This window comes from Artibeus jamaicensis, unplaced genomic scaffold (genome assembly GCF_021234435.1).
Source record: "Artibeus jamaicensis isolate MK-2021 breed Jamaican fruit bat unplaced genomic scaffold, CSHL_Jam_final contig_465, whole genome shotgun sequence".
NCBI lineage: Eukaryota > Metazoa > Chordata > Mammalia > Chiroptera > Phyllostomidae > Artibeus > Artibeus jamaicensis.
The window spans coordinates 1,047,117-1,073,410 of NW_026521843.1; the positions used below are offsets into that span (position 1 = coordinate 1,047,117).

The 26,294-nt window shown below is 59.9% G+C and overlaps 1 protein-coding gene across 3 annotated transcripts; it reads left to right on the forward strand.

Annotated features, from left to right (window-relative positions):
- The first annotated feature begins 4,351 nt into the window (after positions 1–4,351).
- On the forward strand, positions 4,352–25,447 carry TRAPPC12 (trafficking protein particle complex subunit 12). Of its 3 annotated transcripts, XM_053666969.1 has the most exons (13): positions 4,352–4,502; positions 5,098–5,329; positions 7,262–8,448; positions 11,947–12,063; positions 13,554–13,667; positions 14,889–15,027; positions 18,944–19,056; positions 20,294–20,366; positions 22,408–22,481; positions 23,684–23,782; positions 24,263–24,363; positions 24,953–25,040; positions 25,191–25,447. In XM_053666969.1, exons 1-13 carry the CDS (start codon positions 4,389–4,391, stop codon positions 25,431–25,433), a joined length of 2,694 nt encoding a protein of 897 aa, XP_053522944.1. In that variant the 5' UTR covers positions 4,352–4,388; the 3' UTR covers positions 25,434–25,447. The 3 variants fall into 3 exon arrangements, with proteins under 3 accessions (XP_053522944.1, XP_037007635.2, XP_053522943.1); XM_037151740.2 differs by lacking the exon at positions 5,098–5,329 and having other exon boundaries at positions 4,415–4,502; XM_053666968.1 differs by lacking the exons at positions 4,352–4,502; positions 5,098–5,329 and adding an exon at positions 5,330–5,429.
- The last annotated feature ends 847 nt before the right edge of the window (positions 25,448–26,294 follow it).

Here is a 26,294-nt window from a genome sequence, read left to right on the forward strand (position 1 = left end):
TGGCTCAGTGGATTGAGTGCTGGTCTGTAAATCACAGGGTCACTGGTTTGATGCCCAGTCAGGGCACATGCCTGGGTTGCAGGCCAGGTACCCAGTAGGGAGCATGCGACAGGCAACCACACATCGATGTTTCTTCTCTTTCTTCTTCCCTTCCCCTTTCTCTAAAAATAAATAAATTCTAAAATCTTTTTTAAGAAGAGCTGAATAAGGAAGATGTGAGCTTATATAGCTGAGCCAATCCTTGACCAGTGCAGGGTTTGGGGACGCCGGCCGCCCCTTGCAGTGGAAAATCTACGTGTTACCTTTGACTCCCCCAAGACGACAGTACTCCCTCCATAGCTGTGGTCTTGGTTCCAAGGCCCCCCATAGACACTGAAATCCACAGATGCTCAAGTCCCCTGTATAAAACAGCATAGATCAATGCATATAGTCGGCCTTCCATCTCCGAAAATTCTCAACCACAGATCAAAAATGACACAGAAATTTGCTGGAAAATGCTTGTTTAAGTGGACCCGTACAGTTCAGACTCCTGTTGTTCAGGAGTCACCTGTGTGTGTGCATGTATGTAGAGTGGAATCTTATTCAGCCATAAACATAGAGGAAATCCACCCTGGAGGGGCAGCTCTGTTGCTTGGTTGCGTAGAGCACCATCCCAGAGGCGCTAGGTCGCAGGTTCAATTCCCTGCCGGGGTGGGTGGAGGAGTCAGTGACGGGTGTGTGGGTCGGCGGAACAGCAAATCGATGTTTCTCTCTAAAAAATCAACATACAAATATAGTTTTTAAAAAAGGAAATCCTGCCATTTGCGACAACATGTATGAACCTGGAGGAAATTAAGTGAACTAAGAAAGACACAGAAAGACAAATACTGCATGATCCCATTTACATACGGAATGTAAAAAAGAAATGTGAAGTCACTGTAAGACAGTGGAATACTGATTACCAGAGACAGCGGCAGGGAGACTGATCAAAGGGCACAAACCTTCCATTATAAAATAATGAGGTCTGGACACCTGATGTACAAAAGTACAGTTGCTACTAATAGATCCTGTTTTTGCAATTTGCTGAGTGGATATCAGATGTCATCAAACACACACACACACAAGATAACCGAGGCGATGGATGGGTTCATTCAATTGTGGTCATCATTTCACAATGTATACATTATATACCTTAAATACACACAATTTTTCCTTGTCAAAAACAAATTAAAATTTTGAAGGCTTCCAGTCAAGATGGTGGGGTAGGCAGACATGGCTCGCCTCCTCCCACAACCACATCAAAACTACACCTAAAATACCAAGTAACCATCACTCAGAACCCTCAGAAATCGAGCTAAATGGAAGCCCGACAACTACGAATAGAAGAAACCACACCCGTCCGGACGGGCAGGAAGGGCGCAGGTGCTGAACGAGCTGGTCCCACACCCTCGTGTGGTGAATAAAAACCTGGGAGGACATCTCAGGAGCGAAGAGTCCCAGCCCCACACCAGGCCCCCAGCCCAGGGTTCCAGTACCAGGAGAATAAGTCCCAACAGTTCTGGGTGCAAAAACCAGTGGGGACTGAGTCAGTGAAAGAATGCTGGAGCCCCGGCCAGTTCCTCTTAAAGAGCCCACTCACAGACTCCCCTATCAGACTCACTCCCTCTGAGCTCCAGCGCCTCGGTAGCAGCTGGAAGGGCCCCAGTGGCCCACAGGGAGAGACCGAAGTGTCTGGCATCAAGGCAATCGGGGGCCATTGTCCCTTTTCTGAGATCTCCATCCACAGAGCCACGGAGCCAGCAGGCTGCTCCCATATCTGAGACTCCACCAACCTGGCTACACTGTTGGACCCGCCTTGGAGATGCCCAGAGGCTCCGCCCCACCCAGCTAACTGGCACACCCAACCTCTTTTTCCATTTGTAAGGCTGGTCTTGCCTCATACTGCACAACTCCGTAAATCCTCTCAAACCAGCAACAGCTGGCTGGTCTCAGTGAGTCCCTGTACCTCTTGCTAAATGGCCTCAGGCCCAGCACTAACAGCCGCCAGCCTAGGTTCACATCTTGGCTTTGCCTGGGAATCTCCAAGCCCAGCATAGGTAGCAGCCCCCTCAGACTGCTTTACAGCTCAGGCAGGGTGGCCCCAGACAAAACCGGTGGGGGCTGACCTTGGCCTGCACCACCCAGGAAACCCCAGGGCCAGCACACCCAGTGGACAGCTACAGACCATGTCACAGCACCACCATCCTGCCCCTGCACAGCTGATCCTCCACAGAGGGTGGAGGGTGGTGGTCAGTGGTCACAGCCAGCCCTTACAGCTGACTGGTCTGGGTAAATCCCTCCCACTGACCTGCCAAAAGCAACCAAGGCACAACTACAACAGGAGGGTGAACTCAGCCCACACAAAGGGCGCACCTCAAGTACCCCGGGTTGGGGGATAGGGGAGGCTGTGCCACTGGACCCCGCAGAACACCTACTACATGAGGCCACTCTACCAAGACATGGAGTCTAAGCAGCTCTACCTAAGACATAGGAACAAACACAGGGAGGCTGCCAAAGTAAGGAGACAAAATAACACGGCCCAAATGAAAAGACAGATCAAAACTCCAGAAAAAGAGCTAAAAGAAATGGGGATAAGCAATCGATCAGACACAAAGTTCAAGACACTGGTTACAAGGATGCTCAAAGAACTTAGTGAGGACCTCAGCAGCATAAAAAAGATCGAGTCAGAAATGAAGAATAGACTATTTGAAATAAAGAACAATTTCCACGGATACAACAGTAGAGAGGCTGCAGCTGAGAATCAAATCAATGATTTGGAACCTAAGGAAGCAAAACACAACAGATCAGAGAAACAAGAACCCCCAAAAAATGAGCACAGTGAAAGCAGCCTCTGGCACAATTTCAAGCAGCTCAACGTTGGCATCATGGGGCACAGAAATGAGGAGGGAAAGAGCAAGAAATTGGAAACCTGTATGAAAAAATGATGAAAGAAAACTTCCCTGATTTGGTGAAGGAAGCAGATATGCAGGTCCAGTAAGCACAGAGAGTCCCAGTCAGTTTGGACCCAAAAAGGACCACACCAAGATACATCAAAATTAAAATGCCAAAGGTTAAAGATATATAGAGAATCTTAAAAGCAGCAAGAGAAAAGCAGATAGTTACCCACAAAGGAGTTCCCATAAGACTGTCAGTTGCTTTCTCAAAAGAAAGTTTGCAGGCACAAAGGGGCTGGAAGGAAGTATTCAAAGTGTTGAAATGTAAGAACTTAGAACCAAGATTACACTATCCAGCAAAGCTATCATTTAGAATGGAAGTGCAGATAAAGTGCTCCCCAGATAAGGTAAAGTTAAAGGAGTTCATCATCACCAAGACATTATTACATGAAATGTTAAAGGGACTTATTTAAGAAATAGAAAATCAAAACTATTAAGATGACTATTAAGATGACAACGAACTCACAACTATCAACAACTGAATCTAGAAAACAAAAACAAACTAATCAAACAACCAGAATAGGAACAGAACTGTAGGTGTGGGCATCAATCACCTGGAGGGTTATTGGCAGGGAGGCAGATGGGGGAGAATAGTGGAAAAGGTACCTGGATCAAGAAGCACAACTGGTAGCTACTAAATAGGCAAGGGGAAGTTAAAAATGGTATAGGAAAGGGACAAGCCAAAGAACTGACACCCACAACCCATGGACTTGAACTAAGGGAGGAGAATGCTGGAGGGAAGGGGGGTACCAGGTGGAGGGGGTAATGAGAAAAGAATTGGTACAACTGTAATAGCATGATCAATAAAATATACTTAAAATAAATTAAATTTTTTTATAATTAAAAAGGAAGAAGAAGAAATGGCTGGGTCTGGCCTTGCTCTGTTGTATTCCAGCGCCTAAGGCCTTGTGATGGGCAGAGTTTAGGCTGGATGGCTATTTGCTGGATGACTGAGGGGTCTGGGTCCTATGGGTATTATTATTACTACCATTTTTACTATTAATGTTATTATTCAAATAGTACAAATGCACGGCAGGAAAAGCTGAATATACAGGTAGTAGGCACAGCTCCCTGAAAATACAGTCTTTCTAGGGTGCTTTGGCCCAGAGTGCAGAGCAGCGAAAACCCCTCCTCCCCGGCGCCCCCCCCCCCCCCCGGCGCCCCCCCGCCCCAGCTGCCCTTCGGACCGGAGTTCGCTAGTAGCCTCCGACCCCAGGATAACTTCCTGTTCCACTCCCAGCTCTGGGGCCACCGCGCCCCGCCCATTTCTTGCCCAGCGATCACACCTTGAGGCCTAGGCCCCGCCCCCCGGCGCCCAGAAGAGTCGAATGCTGTGCTTCCAGCCCCGCCAGCAGGCCGTGGAGGCGCCAGCTCCTGCACTGGGCATGCGCGAGCCCCGCCGCTGGGCCTGCGCGCATGCGCTGCGGGAGGTGCTGCGCTCACTCCCCCTTCCGGGCTTCCTTCACTTTCTCCCGGCTTCTGGTTGCTGCCGCAGGTGACCCTGTCCCCTACCCTGTGGGCGTGTGGCAGGTGAGGACCGGGCTGCAGGGCTGGGGTCGGCCGGTCCCTCGGCGCCGCTGCGCCGGCCCGGGTCCGCAGCGGGGTGTGGGGCGCGTCGCTCGCGGGGCAGCCGTGGGTAGCAGAGACAGCTGACGGGTCCGGGACCCAGGCCCGGCTCCGGCCCTTGGTGGCGCGTGGGGACCTGCCCGCCACATCCCCGGAGTAGGGAGGGCAGAGGCAATGGTGTGTGCCAGCGTTTAAGTCCCCAGGCAACGTGGGCTGTCACGGCCCATCCTGTCCCTTCCAAAGCCGCGTCGGGACCCGAGGTACCCACAGCACGCAATGCAGTCGACACCGAGAACTCACCTGTTGAAAAGGAGCCACCGGCCCGAAGGCGGCTCCAACGCGCTTCTGTTTTTCTCACTCCCCCACAAGACTCGCACCCCAAAACCATGTTCTTGGGCCCTGGTTCCTACCTTTTTATGGCTGCTAGGGGATGCTTCCTAGGGGACTCTGACAGTGTCAACAGAGAACACAGAGTCAGGCCCAGTGAATGGGGTGGGAGCGGAGCAGAGATGCAGACAGTGTGCCGCTGTTTCCTTGAGTCCGTTCCCCAATTCTGCAGGGTCCTCGCCGTCCTGACATGGTGTTAGTCCCCTGCTCCGCCGCCAGGATTGCAACCACAGTGCCTATGTATGTGCAGCTCTCACAGTCGTTAACTTTAGAGCCAGACGACCCGGAGAGAAGCCTTCCTGTGGGGGTGCACCCACGTTTTGACGTCCCCAGGTCACCAGTAGTCCGAGCTTGCTGTCAAACATTACAAGAAAAAAGGCTTTTGTTTCTTTTGTCATTTAAAGGTAATAATTACTAGATGAATATGTGTCAACACTGGGGAATTAGTGACTGACTACGCTGGACAAGAGACTTCCCCACGATGTTGCACTTTGGTTTTCTGCTGTAAGGAAAAGTAGTCCTGTTCTTGGCCGTCGGGGTGGTCCAGGCTGTAGAAGGAGGGACAGCTAATCTGGGGCACTGTGAGGAAAGTGTTGGCGGGGAGAAAAATAAGTGGATCAGATAAGTAGTTTCCATAGGTCCAGCAGAACAACCCCACAAAACGGCTGCTATCACTTCCTTCCCTTTGGAGATGAGGACACAGGAGTTTATCGAGGCTATAGAGCCTGCTGCAAAGCACAGGGCTAGTGAGAGAGAAGCCAAGTCCCATCCAGGTTGTTCTGAGGGCCAGGGAAGAAGTTAGGTAACTGCAGTCGGAGCGGTGCCGGCTCAGGAAAGCGCCAGCATGTGTCCTCTCGTGGGGTTGGAGGCAGCCATCAGCACACGCTGGTGAGCAGGCCTGCCCTTTCCCGTCTCACACTCCCAGAATTCAGCACCCAACCGGTCAAGCTCAGAGGAGGATGGGGAGATCGTCACGGTTGAGGGGTCTTAGGAACATTTCCTAGAGGAGGGGACCACACCCCTCTGGGATGGCCGCATGCAAGTAAACAAAATGGACAGGGTGGCCATGTGGAGAAATGGAAGTCCTGTGTGTGGTTGGTGGGGATATAAAATAGTGTAACCACAAAAATAGTTTGCTGGTCCCTCAAAAATTGAAGGTAGAATTGCCACACGATCTGGCAAGTCCACTTCTGGGTGTGTACCCCGAAGATTTGCCAGCAAGTGCTCGAAGAGACCTTCGGTCACCCAGGTCCACGGCAGCCGTGTTCGCAATACTCAAGACATGAGAGTGGCCTCAGTGTCCGTCAGCAGGAAAATGGGCCAGCAAATGTGGTCCATCTGTCCAGTGGCTGGTTCTTCAGCCTTGACAGTGAAGGGAGTTCTGACGCCTCCCACAAGCAGATGTACCTGTGGATCAAAGGCTGAGTGGAACACGCCAGTCCTAGGGGGACACATGCTGTGTGGTTCCACTTATACGAGCCCCCTAGGGTCCTCCAGCTGAGAGACAAAGGAGGGTGGTGGCTGCCAGGGGCCGAGAAAGGGGCAGCAGCGGGCAGTTGTTTGACTCGGGCGGGGTCTGTTTCACAGGTGAGGGGAGCTGTGCAGGTGCGCAGTGGTGGTGGTCGCACAGCGGGACTGCACTTCCTGCTGCTGAGCTGCACACTTAGAAGGGACTGGGCCCCGACCAGCGTGGCTCAGTGGGTCGGGCATCATCCCGCCGAGTGAAGGCCGAGGTTCGGTTCCCCGTGGGCCACGTGACTGGGTTATGGATTTGGTCTCTGGTCGGGGGCACAGGAGAGGCAACTGATCAGTGTCTCTCCTGTGTTTCTCCCTCCTGTCCCCGCTCTCTAAGAATAAATACATAAACCTTTTCAAATAAAAAGAAATTATTAGGAAGGTAAAGTTTATCATGTTATGGGTCTTTTACCGCAACATGGCTGGAGAAATGGTGTCTTTTGCATTTTGATGTGAACATAGAGCAGACGAACAGTCCTTAATGGACTTTGTGTTTCTACAGCAGTTTTCGGTCCGCTGCGGAGTTGAGCAGCAGGTGCGGAGACCCCCGTCCCTCCGCCGGCCCCACTCGCAGCATCCCCACCAGCGGGGCCGTGGGGACCTGCACTGGCACGTCGTCGTCACCCAGAGTCCGCAGTGGACACACCCGGGCTGCTCTTGCTGTGGGACTTCCTGTGGGTTTAGACAAATGTGTAGTGACGTGTGCACCATTATAATGACATTTGCCCTTTTTATGAATTAAGGGCAATCTTAATAAGAGGAGAAAAGTCCAACAGCAACTGAGATGGAAAGCTGCTGAGCTGGGTTTTGTCTTGTTCCAGAGACCATGGAGGAGGTGCAGGGCCCGAGCCTGACCGCGGAGCCCCGGGCGGCCGAGGGGCGCGCCCAGAGCCCCACCCCGCAGGCGCCTCCACAGGACCCGGGGCTGCTGTATCAGGAGGAAACCATCGATCTCGGCGGAGACGAGTTCGGGTCAGAGGAGAACGAGACCGCGTCAGAGGATTCTAACAATTTTGTAGACAAGCTCAGTGAGCACATGATGGAGAGCGTCCTCATTTCCGACTCTCCCAACAACAGCGAGGACGATGCAGGTGACCTGGGCGGTGTGCAGGATGTCACTGAAGGCAGCACCGATCACAGACTGGACAGTGCCGTCGATAAAGGTGCGGCCGACGCTCCGGGGCAGGACAGCGAAAGTGATGGAGATGAAGCGTCTAAGGATGTCTCCCAAGAGACCCCCGAGAGCAGAGCCTCCTTGGAGGAGGACCTGGGGCGAGAAGGGAAAGGCCCGCGCACCTGTGCGGATGAAGGCGCAGGGGACTCGGGCTCCAGGAGCCAGGGCCCGTCCTCCAGGCAGCCCTCTCCCGGGGATGAGCCCGTGCCCGTGTGCACCATCTTCAGCCAGTCACAGCCTGCGGCCGCCCCGTCGCCCCCCTTTCTGCAGGATGGCTTCCAGTCTCAGGTGGTGAAGTCGCCTAGTTTCAGCAGTGCCGGCCAGCCGGCCACCAAGACCCCTCCCCCGGTGGTCCAGCCAAGCCCCAGCCTAAGCACGTTTTTTGGAGAGACGGCCAACACCAACTCCTTGGCCTCCGAGTTCTTTGACTCGTTCACAACGTCCACATTCATTTCTGTCAGTAACCCCAACGCAGGTGCTGCGGTTCCAGAACCGCTGTCCTCACATGCTTCCCCGGTGGGAGGGGCCCCCCTGGGTCCTGCCGAGCCCTGCCCCGCAGGGATGGAGAGGTCAGAGCCGGCCGTCTCCGTGGCCTCTCTGGAAATCCCTCAGTCTCCAAAGCCATTTTCCCAGATCCAGGCTGTGTTTGCGGGTAGCGAGGACCCTTTCGCCACCGCCCTGAGCATGAGCGAGATGGACCGGAGGAGCGACGCCTGGCTGCCCGGGGAGGGGACCAGAGACATCCTGAACTCAGTAGCAGCCCAGCAGTACAGCACGGTGTTCATAGACAAGGAGAACCTCACCATGCCCGGCCTCAAGTTCGACAACATCCAGGTGAGGCCTGGGGTTTCCAACGGGATCGCCTGCTCTCAGTTCTCCTCCCCGAGACGGAGGCTCCCGTGTCCCAGCCTGGTCCTCTCACCTGTCTGTGCCTCGTGCCCGTGCAGTGTGCAGGCCAGAGCCGTTGGAAAGTCCTGTTTCCAAGACGCACCCGAATTCGGTCGTGAGAATCTGTTAGGTGGCTGGGTGATCAGAGCCCCGTCCATCTCCCCAGTCTGGGGGAGCTGGGGTCCTGTCCTGGTGGTAGAGACGGACTGGCAAGGCAGACGGTTCCCACGCGGCTCTGAAGCGGCTCCGGACCGTGTGACCGGTTAGTTGTGACACTGGGCTCCAGGAGGGCAGGTCCCCCGTTCACTTCTTTCAATCTCGAGAAAAACGTTTGTGTTGTATGTTATGTGCTTGATGTAGAGAAAGGTCTCAGAGGTTCAGTAAGAGAAGCAAGAATGCCCCCCAAAGTAGTAAATCGTGAAAGTATGTAAGTGTTGTCTGTAGTAAGTAGTAGTGTCAGTTCCGTCTCACTAGGGTGGTGAAGTTATTTCCATTTTCCAGTGTCTACTTAGAATCACTGTGTCTTGTTAGACTGTGGGAGAGCAGCCGGCCTCCGGCAGCCCTGATGGCGCCTCAGTGTAGTGCAGACCTTTCAAAGTAGAGTTTGGAAGTCTGCACCCAAATCCTGCTTTCAGGAGTTTGTAGAAGGAAGTGACCTTGCTGGCACCCAGGAGCCGGCTTCAGGGGTGTGCGTCAGGGCGGGGCTGCTAGTCGCAAAGCGTGCGAAACAGTCGAAAGCCCATTGGCAGGGGGCTGGTTGGAACTTCTGGACTTATCTTGGCACTGGAATGTTTATGCAGGTCTTGGAAATGATATTACACTGGAATGTGTAATGAGGTTCACGTTTTACTGGTAAAGTAGCAACCAGATGTGAGATAGCACAGGGCGAGCATGTTACCAAGCAACCAGCGGGGCCCCACCACTGCCCGCCGCCCCCCTCATTGCAGAGCTCCAGAGGCAAAGGTTTGGTGATAAAGGAAAGGGGTCTTTATTTAAAAGCTTCCCAATTTGGGGGTAACAGCTTTCCACATGCCTTAGTCACCTAAGACTATCAGTAAGGCTAAACTCTTTAACACCTGAGTTCTCCCATCATTTCCCCGTGTTAGACTTTTTTTTTAAATTTTTTTTATCTTTAGAAGGTAAGGGGAAGGAGAGAAGGAGAGAAATATCAATGTATGGTTGCTTCTGGTTCATCCCCTGCTGGGAACTGGCCCCTGCTGGGAACTGGCCTGCAACCCAGGCATGTGCCCTGACGGGGAATCGAACCTTGAACTTTTGTTTCGCAGGCCTGTGCTCAATCCACTGAGCTACACCAGCCAGGGCTCCCTGTGTTAGTTTTAATTATATATTTCTACAGGGTTAGTTTATGAACTAAAACAACGTCAGGCACAAAAGCTGCACAGTGTCACAGGAATGGCAGGCTTCTGCCTCACAGCCACCCCCTCTGGGACGGGGGCACCCAGAGAATAACCTGCCACCCTGGGCCAGGCCGGCCCGACCCTGGGCGGGGCCCGAGTTCCTTCCGTCCAGAATACCGTCCATTTGGAGACGCAGGCAGCTGCAGCTCCATGGCCCAGGCGTCCTTGAGGAGGGAGAGCCCGAGAGGCAGTGACCTTCAGCACCTCCCAGCCCCCTGAGCGGCGCTGGTCTGGGCACGTGCCTGCTCTGTCGGGTCTCTCGTTATTTTTGCTTGGAGGCTGGATGCTGCGGATTTTGTGTTGGGTATATTTTGTTTTCTCTTTTAAAAAAGACTTGTACTTCCAGTAAGAAGGTAGGTTACATGTGCATTTCTTTTGCTTTCTTTCAGGTTATTTTTAAGGGTAAGTTAGAGCAGGTTTTGCTTTGGGGGCCTTTTGACCTGTCCCCCTGGAAGCCTGGGTGATGAGTGACTGTGCTCGCCACTCTGAGGGCCGTCCCAGTGTCTTCCGAATGGCTGCGGGTCCCGCAGTCCGCAGTGCGGGGTCATTTGCTGTATTGTTGCAGCGTTTCACTCTCCCTGGAGTGAGAGGGCGGGACACCCCGGTGGGCAGCTGGGTGTCTTCACGGGCTGTGGGGGGCAGTGCTGTGGGGCCTGGGTCGGGTGCCTGTGACTGCTCAGGTCCCTTACAGTGAAGTCCTCAGTTTGTGAAGCTGCTCTCGGTTCTGTCTTGGCTATGGCTGTTAAAGTAAAAAAGGGACCGCTAGGGCTGTCCCCCCACGGCCAGAAGGGTGGCAGGCCCCGGCCACCTGCTCCTCCACAAACACCTCTGGCAGGAGCGGGGGTCCTCCCTGCTGCCAACCACGAGGAGTCCTGGCTGGCTCACATGGTGTCCCCCACACCTGTCCTCGCCCGTGTGCTGGGGGCCCTCACCCAGCGGCTGACCGAGTGGGAGGAGGCGGCAGGTTCCAGGTGGATCCCGCCCCAGCTGCAGCAGCAGGGCTCCCCACAGGCCCCGGAGACGCGTGCTCCTGCGCCCCAGTGCCAGGCGGGGGTGCAGTGAAGCCCGGGAGCCTGGGCTGCTGCCTGCGGCCGAGTGACAGCCCAGCAGCCGGTCGAGTTAAGGTGACTTGTCACCTCTTTGGGCTTTCGTAGGGGAGATGCTAGTCACACGTGTGCTCACCTCTCAGGAACTTCTGCTAACGTGTCAGCGCACTTTCAGGGCAAAAGGTATTTGCATTTTGGTCAAAGGAACTGAGAGCTGTGGCCAGGGAGGAGTCGAACTGGCTTGTCCCTGCTTCTGCGTGTGCAGGTGTGACCTGCCCTTCCCTGGTTCTGCTGCTCTAGCTCGCACTGGGCTCTGTAAGACCTGCTTGCGTGCACAGCCGTGAGGGCCACGTGGCTGCACCCCTGTTATTCCACCCACTGACGCATTCTAGAGCAGCCGGCCATGCGCCTAGGCCTGGGGACTGTGTCACCCGCTCTCAGTGACCACCGCCTCTGCGCCTGCCCCACACAGTGGGGGTGCGGCCTCTCTGAGCACAGGGTTTGTGCCTGGGCCCAGGCTGGGACCCGTGACCTGGACCCTGCTGCCCCCGCTGCCCCCGCCCCCTTCCCCGGGCGCCAGGGCAGCTTTTCTGACCTCCCGGGCATGTCGGCTCCGTGGGGCAGTGTTTTACGTGTTGCCCTGTGCACCCGGCCGCCCTGCCAGTGCCCCTCCCAGAGAGCGCCCGCCCCTCATCCCCAGCGGTGTCACCTCACACCCTGGGCCTCTGTTATAGCCGGTGCAGGTGGTGCTGCGGGACACACTGCCCCTTCCGGAGAACGAGAGGTCTCAAGTGCACGGTCGGTGGAGGACGGCCGTGCTCCAGTGCCTGGTCAGGCGCAGCTTCCTGTGCCCTGACTGCTCTGTGACCCACACACACCAGCCGCAGGGGGCGGAAGAGGCGTCGGCCGCTGTCGGGTTCGGTTAGCTGTGTTTAGGTAGCGTTTTATCGTCCCGACATGTTTTCCCGCATTCTTTCCAGGGAGACGCGGTGAAAGACCTGATGCTCCGCTTCCTGGGCGAGAAAGCCGCAGCGAAGAGGCAGGTCCTGAGTGCCAGCTCGGTGGAGCAGTCCTTCGTCGGGCTGAAGCAGCTGATAGTAAGTGAGCGTGCTCGGTCCACACGCTTGTGTCCGCGTGAGCCCCGCCTGCCTCTGCGGTGCGTTCCCCAGAGTCGGCTGCCTGGACACGCCACCAGGGCCCTTGCACGTAAGTGTGGCGCTGCTGGACGCCGGCCCCGTGGGCAGAAAGCACCGCGCCAACACACTTGTGAGTCCCATCAGCTTAAAAGCCGTTATTTTAAGGGATCGGATTACTTGAAGCAGCGTATACTTCGATTAGATATGCTTCATCAAATACAGTAACTAGAGATCAGTGATTTCACGTTGATTCTTTAAAAATACTCTGTAGAGAAAGGTCATTTCTGTGCGGGCGGGCAGGCCGGGAGCACGCAGGGCGGTCTTTGCCCACATGCAGGGGCCGTTGTGGGGCACGGGGGTGCTGGGGCCGGGCTGCTGGCACTGCGTGGGCTGCTGGGCAGGTGCTGCTGCAGGTCCGGGCCCCGCAGTGGCCCCGCAGTGGCTGTTGTAACGAGCTCTCGCCTGTTAAGGAGCAGTTACACTCACGCAGTCCTGAGATTGCATTTGGCCCTTTGCAGGCAGTCGAGAGGCTGGTGTGGCCCCCCAGGGAACACGAGTTTGATGCCCCTGTGGTGGAGAAGCTTTGGGAAGGGAAGACTGGTGCTCCACTCTGCAGAGGGAGGGGTCTGTAGACTTGCCTGTTTGGTGACCGAGCGGCGGGGTTGAAAAGGTCAACCCTCCCACGGCCGCATCAGCTGCCGACATGGCTCTCGTCCGGGGCAGCGAGGGCTCTGCTGGTGCCCCCGTCCCTTGGTCTTGAGAAAACAAAGTGCCGTGATGGGCCCGTGAGCCGCAGGCTGTGTTGGGAGCGTGACTTGGTGACGATGAGCCTGGACGGAAGCGCATGCAGAACCGCACACGGTCGCTGCGCTCACCTGCTCCACAGGCTGGCACCGAGCCCAGCTCTCCCTGGTCTCGTGCACACGCAGTGGTCTGATTGTTTCCATGCTGAGAGTGCCCGTGCAGGCCACAGCTCGGGCTCAGGGACTGTGAGCCCTGCCGATGGCCCAGCCTGCAGCGGGCAGCATCAGCATTGTGGGTTTTTTTACGCTAATGAAATACAACCATATTAAACACATGAAACCTCCTACAGACACAACAGACCTTCAGATACAGGTGAATGTAGCCAACGCACAACCTCCGGTTAAATGACTGCCTTTAAACCGGTAGAAACCGTGTGGCGGAGCTATCCTGCTGGGGAACAACTCATTTTGACTGGTCTGGGGCAGTGGGGAGCTCCCCAGCAGGACCCCCTTCCTGTGTCCCGTCTGCATTGGACTCCAGCGTCCTAGGGGTCTGCCCTGGAGCTGGGCCTGGGCCGGGCACCTTTCCTGCTGCTGGTGTGTGTGGCGCTGACCGTCTGCCCTGCACCATGCCCTCTACCGGGCCGCTGCCTAGTGGCCCCTGTGCATGTGGGGGCTGACAAGGTCATGTCCCGCTGTGTCTTGCAGAGCTGCAGAAACTGGAGGGCAGCGGTGGACCTGTGCGGGCGCCTCCTTACGGCCCACGGCCAAGGCTACGGCAAGAGCGGGCTGCCCACCAGCCACACGGCGGACTCGCTGCAGGTACAGCCCCTTTGGACACCGCGCTGTGCTCTGGTTTGCCGTGTCGGGGCGGGGCCAGCGAGGGGCTGGGACCTTTTGTGACAGTAAGAACAGTCTGAAAACAGTTCCCAAGTTCACGATCTCCACACCCCGAGTTCAGTCCCCACGTGAGACGACCCAAGCCCCCCCCCCCTTTGTGCACACACAGTGTGGGCCGCACTCGTCCCTCTGCCCAGAAACCCAGCCCCCAGTCTCATGGAGCAGGTGCAGGGCTGTGCCGATCACAGGCGCCCTGCGAGATCACAGGGCGCTAGGCTGGACGGGCATGGGGGCAGGGCCTCGGAGAAAACGGGGACCCTCAGGGAGGGACGTGCGCCTCGTCGGGGTGTGCCCTCCCCAGTGTGGTACGAGGTGTTCTCGCGTGAAAGGTGCAGAAACCAGCGTGGTGAACACAGGGAAGCGGGTCTGAGAGTGAGGAGCAGCTGCCGAGGGCTTGGGTTCCCACCCCTCCCTGGGAGTGTTCAGGGAGAGTCCCCGGGCTGGTGGGGGTGCTCAGGCAGCCCGTACCGGGGTCTGCGCCCACAGTGGCTGGTGGGTAGGAGTCAGGCCACCTCCCCACCCCTGCAGCCCTGCCTGCTCACATCTGCGGTGGTCCTTCTCCTGAGTCCCGGAGCGCGTTCCCACTTGTTCAGTGAGCAGTGCTAGGTAGTCTTTGTTGGCGCAGCTGGGTCCTCCCACCACCCTGCCCCCACCCACGGAGGCCCTGCCCTGCAAGGACCACCTGCCTCTGAGCCCTCTGCTGCTGGGGACGGGGTCCGGTCGGTGCGTTTCTGAGAAGCTTCTCACCTCAGTGTTAGCGACTCCGCAGCTCGAGTTTGACTTGGAGTTTTCCTGAAGCCGCGGCTCCCACGTGGCCCTCTTCCCGCTGGGCCAGTCCCCTCTGAGCGGCCTCCTCCTGCCCAGACACCCCGACCCCGAGGCGTCCAGGCCCCGGGGCCGCCTTGCTTCCCACCCCTCGCCCTTCCCCACCCCAGCCTGTGGCCCCCTCTGGGGAGGCGGGGCTGCTTCCGGCTGCCCAGTGCACCCACTCTGCGCACGCGCCCTGCCCCGGTGTCCAGCTGGGACGGGTGGGGTGAGACCACCCTGGGCGTCTTAGACGTATGGTCGTGCAGATGAGTGAGGAGAGGCCGTCCGGCCCTTGTCCGATGGCTCTGACAGCCTCCGGTCCCGTCGTGTTTCTAGCTTTGGTTCGTGCGGCTGGCCCTGCTGGTGAAGCTGGGCCTCTTCCAGAACGCGGAGGTGGAGTTCGAGCCCTTCGGGAGCCTGGACCAGCCAGACCTCTACTACGAGTACTACCCGCACGTGTACCCGGGGCGCAGGGGTAAGCGGCGCCGCCCCCCAGCCTGGCAGCGAGCCTCGAGAGGCAGGGCCCTCGCTGCCTGTTCTCTCCACTGCACATCTGGACACGCGTGTGGCTCCTCCATGCGTGCGCACTGCGGCCGCTTCCCAGGCACCAGCCCTGAGTCAGCAGCCGGGCCTGGCGTGAGGGCTGACTCCATGCCGCCCCCGTCTGCCTGGTTCTGATCTGGGTGCAGCCCCTCCGTGGGCCTGGGCGGCAGTGTGGCGTGGTTGTTGGGGCTGCGGAAGTGAGCACTAGGGGCAGGGGTTACAAAGAGGCTTCTGGCGGCGGTGGCCTTGAGGTTCCGTGAACGTGCCCGGCAGAGCCCGTCTTGCTTTGCTCTCTAGTCAGATGCTGGGGGCCCCTCTCTCAGGTGGTCTCCCGTCCTCCGGCTCCCGGGAGCCCCTGCAGCCGCCAACCCTGTCAGGGCCTAGTTTGCTAAGGCACCCCCCTCTCCTGGTTCTTTGGGGTCACCTCTCCTGCTTGTAAGCTTCTCACCCAGCCTTTCGGCCCATCTGAGGCTCGCCCAGTGGGCAGTGAGCAGGGTTGGCCCCAGGAGGGGGAGCCGCCACCTCTGCTGGCCCTGCAGCTCTGGCTCGGCCTCTGCACTGGGAAGGTGCCCAAGGGGAGAAGGCATGGCCGGCCGAGCTGCGGGATGGGGGTGGGGGAGTGTTTCCGTTCAGTGAGTTACACCGGCAGCTCGTAATGAAGAGGGGCGTTCTCGTGCTTCCTGTACGGCACAGCCTGTCTCCCTTCGGCGAGGGAGAGTTCGCTCCCCACCCTGCTGAGTGCACCACGCATGTCCCCCCCGGCCCTGCCCCTCACCCGGGGGCGCACCGACACAGCTGGCGCAGACCCCGGGAGGGGAGCTGTCACCCCAGTGACCAGTCACACCCCAGCCGGCAGACCGTGGGAACGGCCCCGGAGCAGGGGAAGCCTGCCCCGTGTGGTTTCCCAGCCCACTGCTCTGAAGGTGGCCCATCCCCTGTGGACCCTGATTCACCGTCCTGGGCTGTGGCGCAGCCCACAGCTCAGCCACAAGCTCACACAAGTATGAGGACAGCGGTGGCACCGAGCCTCCTGTAACACACAGCAGGGACCCAGTCGTGGGGCTGGGCTCATGTCCCACCTGCCGCCCCTCCACTTGGAGGATGCTCGCCCTGAGGACGAGCCAACTAGGGCTGGGGCTGCCTGATGCACAGCGGCCCTGGGGTGCGGGCGAGGGAGTGGCTGTGCGCCTCGGAGCAGTCGGTGTACCTTATGGAACAGGCACAAGCCGACATGCATTTCACGGCAGTGTGTTCACACTCGTCCGCAATGATGGGCCACGTGCATGCCGGCTTTCCTTCTCTGCAGTGTGTTGAGCACAAGTGTGGGATTTCGATTCCCTCATTTCATTTCAGCTTGCATTGCACAAGCAAATGACTCATTACATGGGTTTTGAAAAGGAGGCTGTAGTGGTGCAAACAAATAACTTGAACGAATGAGCTTTGATGTACGTCACTGAACACTGGGTGTAGTTGACCCATTCAGAACACTCACAAGATCGGAGTGAATGGTGAGTAAGTCAGGCTCCTCTTGTGTTTGGCATCCGAGGGAACAGCAGCGCTGAGACACTCCCGGCAGCTCCCTGCTGTTGCTCCCGGCCCCAGGAGCACAGGTGTGAGCTGGCTGCGTGGGCTGCGGCAGAGCGGCCAGACCACTGGGACGGAGGGTCCCGGGCGTCTGGCGCCTGTCTCTTCTCCCTTCTGCTCCTCCCAGGCTCCACCTCTGCCCCCCTTTCGGCTCCTCCTCTCGACTCAGCCCACCCCATGCTGCTGGGTGGCGGGGCCAGGCCCTGTCCCTGGAGGTGGGCGTGGCCAGGCCAGCTGCAGTGCCTTGTCTGAGAAAGGCTGTGCTCTTCCAAAGCCAAGTTCAGATCTGTGTGTTCAGTGCCAGTTATGAGAGCTGCACTGATTTCACGGAGGTCTTGTTTCGCGACGTTACCCTTACGGGTAACCAGGGCAGACCGAAACTGACCGGACGGGCACTTTAACGGGACACTTGCTCTCCACTCTCCCTTTGACTCAGCTCCTCTGGGCGAGGAAGGGTGGCCTGTCGCTGGGCCGTGTGTCCTTCGTGCCCTCCCTCCAAAAGCGTGAAGTCACGCCTCCAAATTTGAGAACATGGCATTGACATGCGACCATAGGTGATGGGAGAAGTGACATACAGTGACGTACAGCAGGCGAATTGAAGCTCTTGTTGCAAATTCGTCTTTTCCATGCCAAACTAATGCCCTCTCAGCAGGTGTCCGGCTCAGGCTGGGTTTGCAGCTGACACTTTCCTGTGCCCAGGACTCAATGATGGGTGGTCGCTGGGTGGCTGGTCGCTGGGAGGGCGTTTTCCAGTGACAGCGTTTGGTCTTCTGCTCACTGACACGGAACGTCCCACGCACGCGGACGCTCTTCGGTTTCCGTCATTGGAACTCCAGTTCTCCTTCCTTGGGTCTCGCGTGCAGTTTGCCGGGTTTGTGTCCATCCTGTTTCTCCTGGTGCCGGTGGCGAGGGCGCGCTCTCGGGCTCGGGCTTCAGTTGTTCATTGCTGGGGGGTCGGAGGCCGGCGGACTTCGGTGTGTGGCCCTGTGAGTTCTTTGGGGCTTTCTGCATGGGTAACCCTGTGCCATCGCAAAGAGTTTCACTTACTTCTTCCCAGCCTCTGGGCGTGTCTTCGCTCCTCGCCGCCTCAGTTGGCATCCCCAGTGCGAGGCTCCCCGGCGGGAAAAGAGGGCCCTGCCGCCGTCGGGGCCTCACAGGGAGAGCGTCCGTGTCTCACCGTCCTGTGTGGGGTCTGAGTGGGGTCTGTGTGGGGTCTGTGTGGGGTCGGCTGCAGGTTTGGGCGGATGTTCTTTCGTAAGTGAGGGGAGTTGTCTTCCGTCCCAGTTTGCTGACAGTTTTTACCTTGGGCGGGGGCTGTATTTTGTCGCGTGTTCTGGGCATCTGTTGACGCTCCCTGTGGCTTTGCCTGTTTGACGGGAGGGGCTCCCTTACTGGGTTTTCAGTGTTGGACCAACCCCGCCTCCTGGAAGGAGTCCCCTGCTCATCCTCTGTAATTCATTCTGCCCCCTGGGATTCGACCTGTGCACTTGTGGAGGAGTTCCGCGTCCACGGTTGTGAGCCACACTGGTCTGTAACTTTCTTTCTCGTAGCGTCTCTGTCTGGCTTTGGTAAGAGAGTCGCTCTGGCGTCAGAATGAGTTAGGAAGCACCTTCTGCTTCCACTTCCAGAGAGAGAATTTAGAGAGCTGAGACCACTTCTCCCTTACAGGTTTGGTAAAGTTAGCCAGTGAAACCATTTGGGCCCGATGCTTGCTTGTTTGGAAGGCTTCTTAATTTACTTTTTGAAATGGACATTGGCCTGTTGAGGTCAATTTGCTTCTCGCGTGAGGCTTAGTAGATTGTACCCACCAAGAAATTGAACTTCGGCTCCTAAGTCATACGTGCACACACATGCATGCACGCACAATGCCTCAGAGTTGGTCTACAGCCGTGTCCTTGGGACCTGGGCCCCGGACCGTGCTCCCTGGGCCCCTCAGCTGCTGGCAGACCCGCCCTCAGGGCCTCCTGGGGAACCAGAGCCCAGCAGCCCCCCTGACAAGCTTGTGTCCCGGTTTCCTGCCCTGGAGGCGGGCAGCTGTGCCGCAGCAGGCGGTGTGATTGGTGTGATCGGTGGTGCAGTTGGGGCACTGCTGTGGGAGTGGCCGCCACCCACCTGCCCTCTGGTGCCCACCCAGAATGTGCGCCGTGACAGAATGACTCTGTCGCCCCTCCTGCTTGGAGCCTGCACGGGCTCCTGCCTGCATGTAGGGAGGCCTACAGCCTGCGGCCTCGAGGCCACTCTGACGGCCCTGACCTTGGTTGCAGGCTCCATGGTCCCCTTCTCCATGCGGATCCTGCACGCAGAGCTGCACCAGTACCTGGGCAGCCCCCAGGAGTCGCTGGACCGGCTGCACCGGGTGAAGGCCGTCTGCAGCAAGGTAAGGCTGCCTCTGGGCCGTGTGTCGGTCAGGGACGCAGACCAGCAGCTGGCCCACTGCCTGGCGTCGGAGTGTTTGACGCTCATGAGGGGCCTGGCACAGCTCCGGGAGACTGCTTCGCCCTGTGGAAAGCCTCCTTTTCTGAGGTCCCCTCGGCCCCTGCTGGGGTCAAGGAGGTCCCAGGACTTCGCAGAGAAGTCCGCCGAGCTGTCCCAGGCGGACCTGCTGTCACCCTTGTTTGGACTCCAGTGGGATGCGAGTGAGCGGTCATGTCTTCGGGTTGGTGCCGGCCCCCACGCTTGCTCCAGGATGCTGAATCCACCCACCCCACCCCATGACAACCTGTGACAGCTGCCAAAGGGACGGGCACACGGTTCCCTCCTCCCGACCATGGTCCCAGGCCATCGTCAGCACTGGTGTGGCCTGGAGCTGGTTAGGAGTGCAGGGCAGGGGGCGGAAGCTGCCGTTCAAAACCACAGCTTCCAGATCGTGTGTGCACCCATGTCCACCGGCTCCTGGTGTCCAGGGCAGGTGTGGCTGTCCCCATGGGCTGAGGAGGTTTGCTGGGAAGCTGGCGTGTGTGTGGCTGACCCGAGGGCCCCCATGGTGGGCGGGGCTGGGTGTAGTCTCTCAGCTCAGTCACAGCCTCTTGTCCACACGGAGCAGCCCCGTCTAGAGCCTCGTCCAGCCCCACAGCCCTGTTTGGGGCCCCCTGACTCCTGCCCATCTGTCCCCAGGCAGGGTCTGGGCACTTTGGAAACCGCTGCCGTATCAGTGCTGCCGCTGCTTTCAGGGATGGGCTCAGGCTGAGAGTCACGCCGCCCCCCTACCCCTCCCTTCTCCTCCTCTCTGCCCTCCCTGCTGGTCAGCCTGGTGGCTCAGCGGGCAGGCTGGAGCTGACTCGGGTATGGTCTGTCTGCAGGGTGGTCACCGACTTGGCTGCGCCGTGTCTGTGCTCACACTGTGGTTCCCGCTCACCCGAGCTGTTTGGTTGTGGCTGGTTTTGCTCCCAGGTCCCCCTGCCTCCCTGTGTCCTGTCCCCCAAGCCTAGTGCGTCCTGGCTGGGGTGGACCGCCAGCCACAGTGCGGCAGTCGGTGAGGCTGGCAGTGGGCCTGAGGGGCTTGTTCCTCACAAACCCGTCCTCGCACAGAGCGGGTGCTTCCTCTGGACTCTGTGGTGACAGCGCCCAGAAGCAAGACCATTCCTGGTGACCCACTCCCGTGTGACACCCCACAGGTCCTGGCGCACCTGGAGCAGGGCCTGGCCGAGGACGGCAGCGTGGGCACCCTCACGCCGGAAAACAGGCAGGGTGAGTGGGGCCCCACGGGGTCCGCCTGGCCCCTGGGGAGCTCCGGCCCTTTCTAGGCTCCTCCCTGTTGGGGGGGCCCCCCCCGCCAGTGCTTCCCCGTGACGGGTCCTGAAGAGTAGGACTGAGTGCGGCCTCACTCAGGGCACCCTGGGTGCAGGGGACCCGCCGGCACCACCGAGTCCCAGGACGGGTGACAGCAGGAGGGAGGTCCCCGCGGGCAGAGCCTCGGCGAGGCCAGTGGTGACCAGGGCTCTGTCCTGAGTGCCGGGCAGGGGGGCGGCCTGTAGGCTGAGACCCCCCACTCCCACCCTGGCTGCGGGGTCTGGAGAGCGAGAGGGGAACAAGCTTCCGATCAGCTTCCGAGCCCAGCGCAGGTGGCACCCCCGTGACAGGCCCTCACCTCCCACCCCAGCAGGGCGGCGCCTCTGCACAGGATCCCTTGTTCCCACAGCGTCTGTCCTGCTCTGTGTCCCCTCCGTGGTCTGGGCGCCGGGCTGGGAGTGGGCTCTGGTGGCCGCTGCCCGTCCCAGATTGCACTGGCAAGTGCCAGCCCTCCTGCGAAGCTTCACCCCAAGGAGAGAAATGTGGGGGGTGGGTGAGGTGGCCTGCAGAGGGGTGAGCAGCGGGGAGCGCTGCAGCAGGACGCGTTGGTCCTCGGGGGGCCGCCGACACCAGCTGGGGTTCGCTCCTTCGCTGGAGAAGTCCCGTGACCACCAGGAATGTGGGTGCGTTCTTCCCAGTAATGTGTCCCTGGTGTGTCCACAAGGGCCACCCCCAGCTCCGGTCCCTCCCCGGGCGCCGCGCTCTCACCACAGTGCCAGCCTGGTGGGAACGAGCAGAGCGTCACCACCGCTCAGTGGCATCACAGCGAAGAGCAGATCTGTCAGGCGAAGGGGCAGGGCCAGCGAGGAGGGGTCGGAAGGTCGCCGTCTGCAGTTCCTTCGTTAACAGTCCACAGCCACCTTCACTAGCAGAGGGCGTCCCCTCACCAGTCACGTCGTAAGGGGAACACGAGCAGCTAGTGTATTTGTAGTTGTGGACGGCTGGGGTCAGGCAAGTCCTGAACTCTGGCAGGAGGCGCCCCTGGTCTCGAGTATGAGCACTGCGAGAGTCAGCAGGGTCACCAGGCGGTCGTCCTCCTGACACCGACCGTGCGTCCCAACGTCAGGAGGAGGGTCCTGTAGGGAGCAGGCAGGTCCGGCAAAGGCAGCTGGCCCCGTCGTGGGCCTTCAGATACATCCAGGACATGCCCGACAGTCAGATGGTGCCCTGCTTCCTGCTGCTCAGGATTCTGAGTCAACGCCCCCCAACCCCCGCCGTGGGGCCCAGGGCCTGCTGCCCCGGGCAAGGGTACATAACTCTCCCCCACCCTGGCCAGTCCAGGCCTCAGCTCCATCATCACCAGCACGGAGGCTTGGCCTCCGCTTCACCGCCAGAGCTGACCTCCCCCTGACCACTAGCAGGCACATAGATGAGGCCGGCCGGGGCTGGGCTCGTGCCCCCACCCCAGAGCAGCTGCTGGGGGACTGTCCAGCTGGGATCAGTGGCAAGATGCTGATGACAGAGCGGGGACCGGAGAATGGGGCAGCCTGAGGCCAGGATGCAGCGGTGGGTGGCTTGGGCAGTCCGGGGAGAAAGCGGGTGGGGACAACCAGCACAGCCGAGGTGCGGGCGCGCTGTGGGGCGTCACCCTCCCGGTGCTGCCTCAGGTGTGCGGTTTGCAGGCGCCGTGACCATCCAGGCAGCACCTCCATGCTCTCTTGTCTCCAGAACCCAGGCAGAGCTCTGAGCTGGAGGGCCAGGAGACTGTCTCCACTTGAAAGGCTGGGACACAGGCCCTGCTCACGGTCCGTCAAAGGGGTAGGGGTTCTCAGGGCGCCGACGCTGGCCCTGAGGCTGGCCACTGACTGCCCTCCCGCTGCTCCTTTCCTGGCCAAGCCCTGTACAGCGCCCAGAGTGTGGCTGGCCCATGTCAGCATCTGGGCGGTGCTGGCCGGCCTGGGCACAGACTGTGTGCACTCACCGCCGCCCTCTCTTGCAGCCTCCGTGCAGCTGTGGCGGTCCCGCCTGGGCCGGGCGACCTGCTCCATGGCCAACTGCCTGCTGCTGATGAAGGTGCGTGCGCCCTGGGAAGGACGGGGCGGGGTGTGTGGGGCTCAGAGCCTTGGGGCCTGCTGCCCCGGGAAGGGCAGCGGTGTGGAGGGTTTCCGTTGCCAGATTCAACCTCGCAGACCAGGGTTGCGGCAATTAGAGCAGAGCTTTGCTCCGACTCCCCACCCTCCTCGCTCTGTCTGGGGTTTCTCTGGATTACACCCCTGGAGGGTGGCCCTTGCCCTCCCTGTGTTGGGGGGCATCAGTCCTCGTCTGGGTGGACCTGACGCAGGAAGCCTGCGCTAGCAGCCCCCGAAGGGCAGTGCTGGTCAGGTGGCAGAGGCTGAGCTCGGCGGCCAGCCCTTCGTCTCCTTGTCTCTTCTGTCCATCTCCCTCCGGCAGGCCCTCTGCAGCCCGTGCAGCCCTGCCCAGTGGGCCCCCCTTGTGGGGCACTGGCAGCAGGCAGTCTGTCACCCCTGAGAGGAAGCTGCTGGGGAATTAGGAGCACAGGTGGGGGGTGCCCCCCGTGTTGCCCCAAGGTCTGCCCCAAGCTGGGTTTTCCCCCAGCAGAGCAGGCAGGCAGGCTTCCGGGTGCAGTGGGTGGCGCACCTGCAGGGCTCTGCTTGACCCTGACACAGTAGCCCTGCTGTCCATACGTGGTCCCCTCCTGACCTGATGGGGACCGCACTGGGCACAGGGAGGGGTTGGGCACAGGGCCACACACAGAGCCTCAGGGCTCAGCCTGTTTGGTCACAGAGAGGTGTGGCCGGGACCCGCTGCCTGGGGCCAGCACTGGGCCGTCCCCACACGGCTGGTGTGCGCGGCACTGGGGTGCCCCTCGGTCTTTGGGGTGCCCCAGCTCGCATCCTCAGCAGCCCCTCAGCACAGTGGGCGGGGTGGGGGCGAGGCTCTGCGTCCTCAGAGCGCCACCCACCCTCTCCTCACCTGAGAGGCTGCAGTGCCAGGCCCTTAACTGCGGCCTGGAGCCGTGTCTTTCCTGCTTGGTTCCAGGGCAGGCCAGCCTCTGTCCCCCTGAGAGCTGGGGCTCAGGTCTCTGGCTGTGCGGGTGGGCAGACAAGGCAGGCGCTCACTGGGGACACCAGTGGCTGTCACTGGGTCCAGGGCTCACCGCCAGCTCCCGCGTCAGGGGTCCTCTCGTCCCAGGAAGCCTGCGGGTGCCTGGGCAGAGTGACCTTGTTGCTGACGTCTCCGGCTGCTCTCCCCAGGACTACGTGCTGGCAGTGGACGCGTACCGCTCGGTCATCCAGTTCCACCCCGAGCAGGAGCCACAGCTGCTCAGCGGCATCGGCCGCATCTTCCTGCAGGTGGGTGCTGCACCGTGCAGGCACCACGGGCAGGCGGTGAGCGGCCAGGACGCTGCAGCAGCAGTTGGTGGAACTGAGGAGTGGGTCTCTCGAGACGGGGAGCTCAGTCCGGACCAGGTGGACCGGGCGGGAGGGTCAAGGTCCCGGTGCGCGGAGCTGCTGGGGCAGGGGCCTGCCCAGACCTTCTGGGGAGGAGGGCGGTGCGTGTCTGCCACAACCACGCTCACGGCACTGTCCACGGAGGGCGGGCTCGCCGGTCGGAGCCTCGGGGCCGTGTCTGAGGTCCCAGCACTCTGCATGGAGCTGGGTCCCCCCATGTCCGAAGTGGCTCTGCAGTTTTTACGAGAAGTCGCAGTAACTAGAGGGTCACGACGCCTGCCCTGCCTGATGCGTGAACGTCTCCATGATGCGATGTTGGGGAGCTGTGTGTGAGGGTGTGGGTGCGTCACCTGAGCTGACCAAACACCCCTGTCAAAGCAGATCGGGGACATAAAAACGGCGGAGAAGTGCTTCCGGGAGGTGGAGAAGGTGGTGCAGAAGCGAGACGGACCTCAGGGGGAGACGGTGGTGCTGATGAACAGGTGCGCCTTCTCAGCGGGAGGTCTGCTCCCGTGTCCACGTCCCGGCACCGGGGCGCCGGGGCCCAGACCCGAGCTGGCGGGCTGTTTCCTGAATCTCAGGGACGTCCCTTTGGCCACACACGTGTGCTCAGAGACCTTCCCTGGTCGTCCAGAGGACTCAGTTGGCCGTTCCCAGCACCCGCTTGCCTCAGAGTGGCTCTCTGAGTGTCCTCACTCCCTCTGCTCCGTTCTGGGCGTGGCCTGTGTGGGACTGCTCGTGGTGGCGAGGCGCAGGGCGCATCCACCGAGACATAGCCGCACCCGGGGACACCCGCTCAGGAGCAGACAGGGAGGCTGGGCAGGGGCCATGGTCGGGCAGGAAGGAGTTGTTCATGCCATCCTGCCGCCTGAGTTGTTAAAGGCAAAACAGCTTCAATTTCTACCCAAAGTGCCCACCGGGGTCCAGGCGACAGCCCCCTCGCCGTCCATGTGGCAGGCACAAGCCCCGCCTGCTTGGGGTGATACAGGAAAGCGGCCTGCCTGACTCTGGGGTGCACACCAGCGTCCTGGCCTCAGCTGATGGACACTGCACTTGTCGCTTATGTTCCAGAGCTTTCTTGCACCTCGGTCAGAATAACTTTGCAGAAGCCCACAGATTCTTCACAGAAATTTTGAGGATTGACCCCACAAATGCCGTGGTAAGGCGCTCTGAGTGGTAGGTCTCCCACCGGCAGCCTTGTCGGCCCCTGGCCCTGGGTGGTGGCCGGGGTCGGGGGAGGCCCCTCCTCGAATGCCCCCCAGGCACACGGAGCGGCGCTCGGGGCCTGACGGGCGTCCCCCGCCCCCAGGCCACCAACAACGCGGCCGTGTGCCTGCTCTACCTGGGCCGACTCAAGGACTCGCTGCGGCGGCTGGAGGCCATGGTGCAGCGCGACCCCGGGCGCTGCCTGCACGAGAGCGTGCTCTTCAACTTGAGCACCATGTACGAGCTGGAGTCCTCCCGCAGCTCGCAGAAGAAGCAGGCCCTGCTCGAGGCCGTCGCCGGCAGAGAGGGCGACAGCTTCAACACGCAGTGCCTCAAGCTGGCCTAGGCTGGGCGTGTTTGGGGAGCTGGTCTCCCAGTGGGGGAGCTGGTCCCAGCGGGGACCTTGCACTGGGAGCCAGGGGCGTGTGTCCTTAGTCCAGAGTCGCGCCCACTGGGCAGAGTGTCGACACAGCCAGCTTGACCCGCGGCTCTGTGCCGCCGTGAACGTGGGCCCGATGTGCCGTCTGGACGGCGGCCACAGACGGGTCCCTGCGGTTTGTCCCCGGGAGCCGGCCTGCGTTCTCCGTCGTTTCTGAGTACCCCGGAGAGAAGCGGCAAACGCAGCCCACACATCCTCGCCCAGTGCCTGCGCGTCCAGGGCACCTGGAGGGGGCAGACACCAGTGCAGCGAGACTCACTTCTCTTCCTCTCCTTGCCCTTCCCCTCCCCCAGGCCAAACACATCTGTGTTGCTTCTGACACCCATTCAGCTCGTGCTGAACCCCTTGGGTGAACCTCGTGACAGGGACAGACTTTGTTACGTGACAGGGAGGTGTGGTGTGCGGGGCGAATCCATTGGACGGGAATCCAGGTCTGCACATCACTGCTCTAGGCAGGCGGCCGGAAGGGCTTCTGCTTCCCACCCAGATGCCGTTCCTGCTCTCTGAGCCTTCAGGGGCGCCACTCATTCCACAGACCGACGCAGGCGTGCGTACCACTGAGCGCGGCCGTGTTCTGTCCCCATTTGTGAGAGAGCAGACCTCAGCGCGTGGCTGGGGAGGAAAGGAAGAGACGGCGAGAGGGCTGCTGGAGTTCTAGTCTTTCTCTCTGAGGAGAGGGGACAGTCCCGGCTGATGGGTGTCGTCCCCAGAGCGGCAGGTCCCAGGTCCCTGGTCAGGGCACGGGTGTGGGCTTGGTCCCCGGGCGGG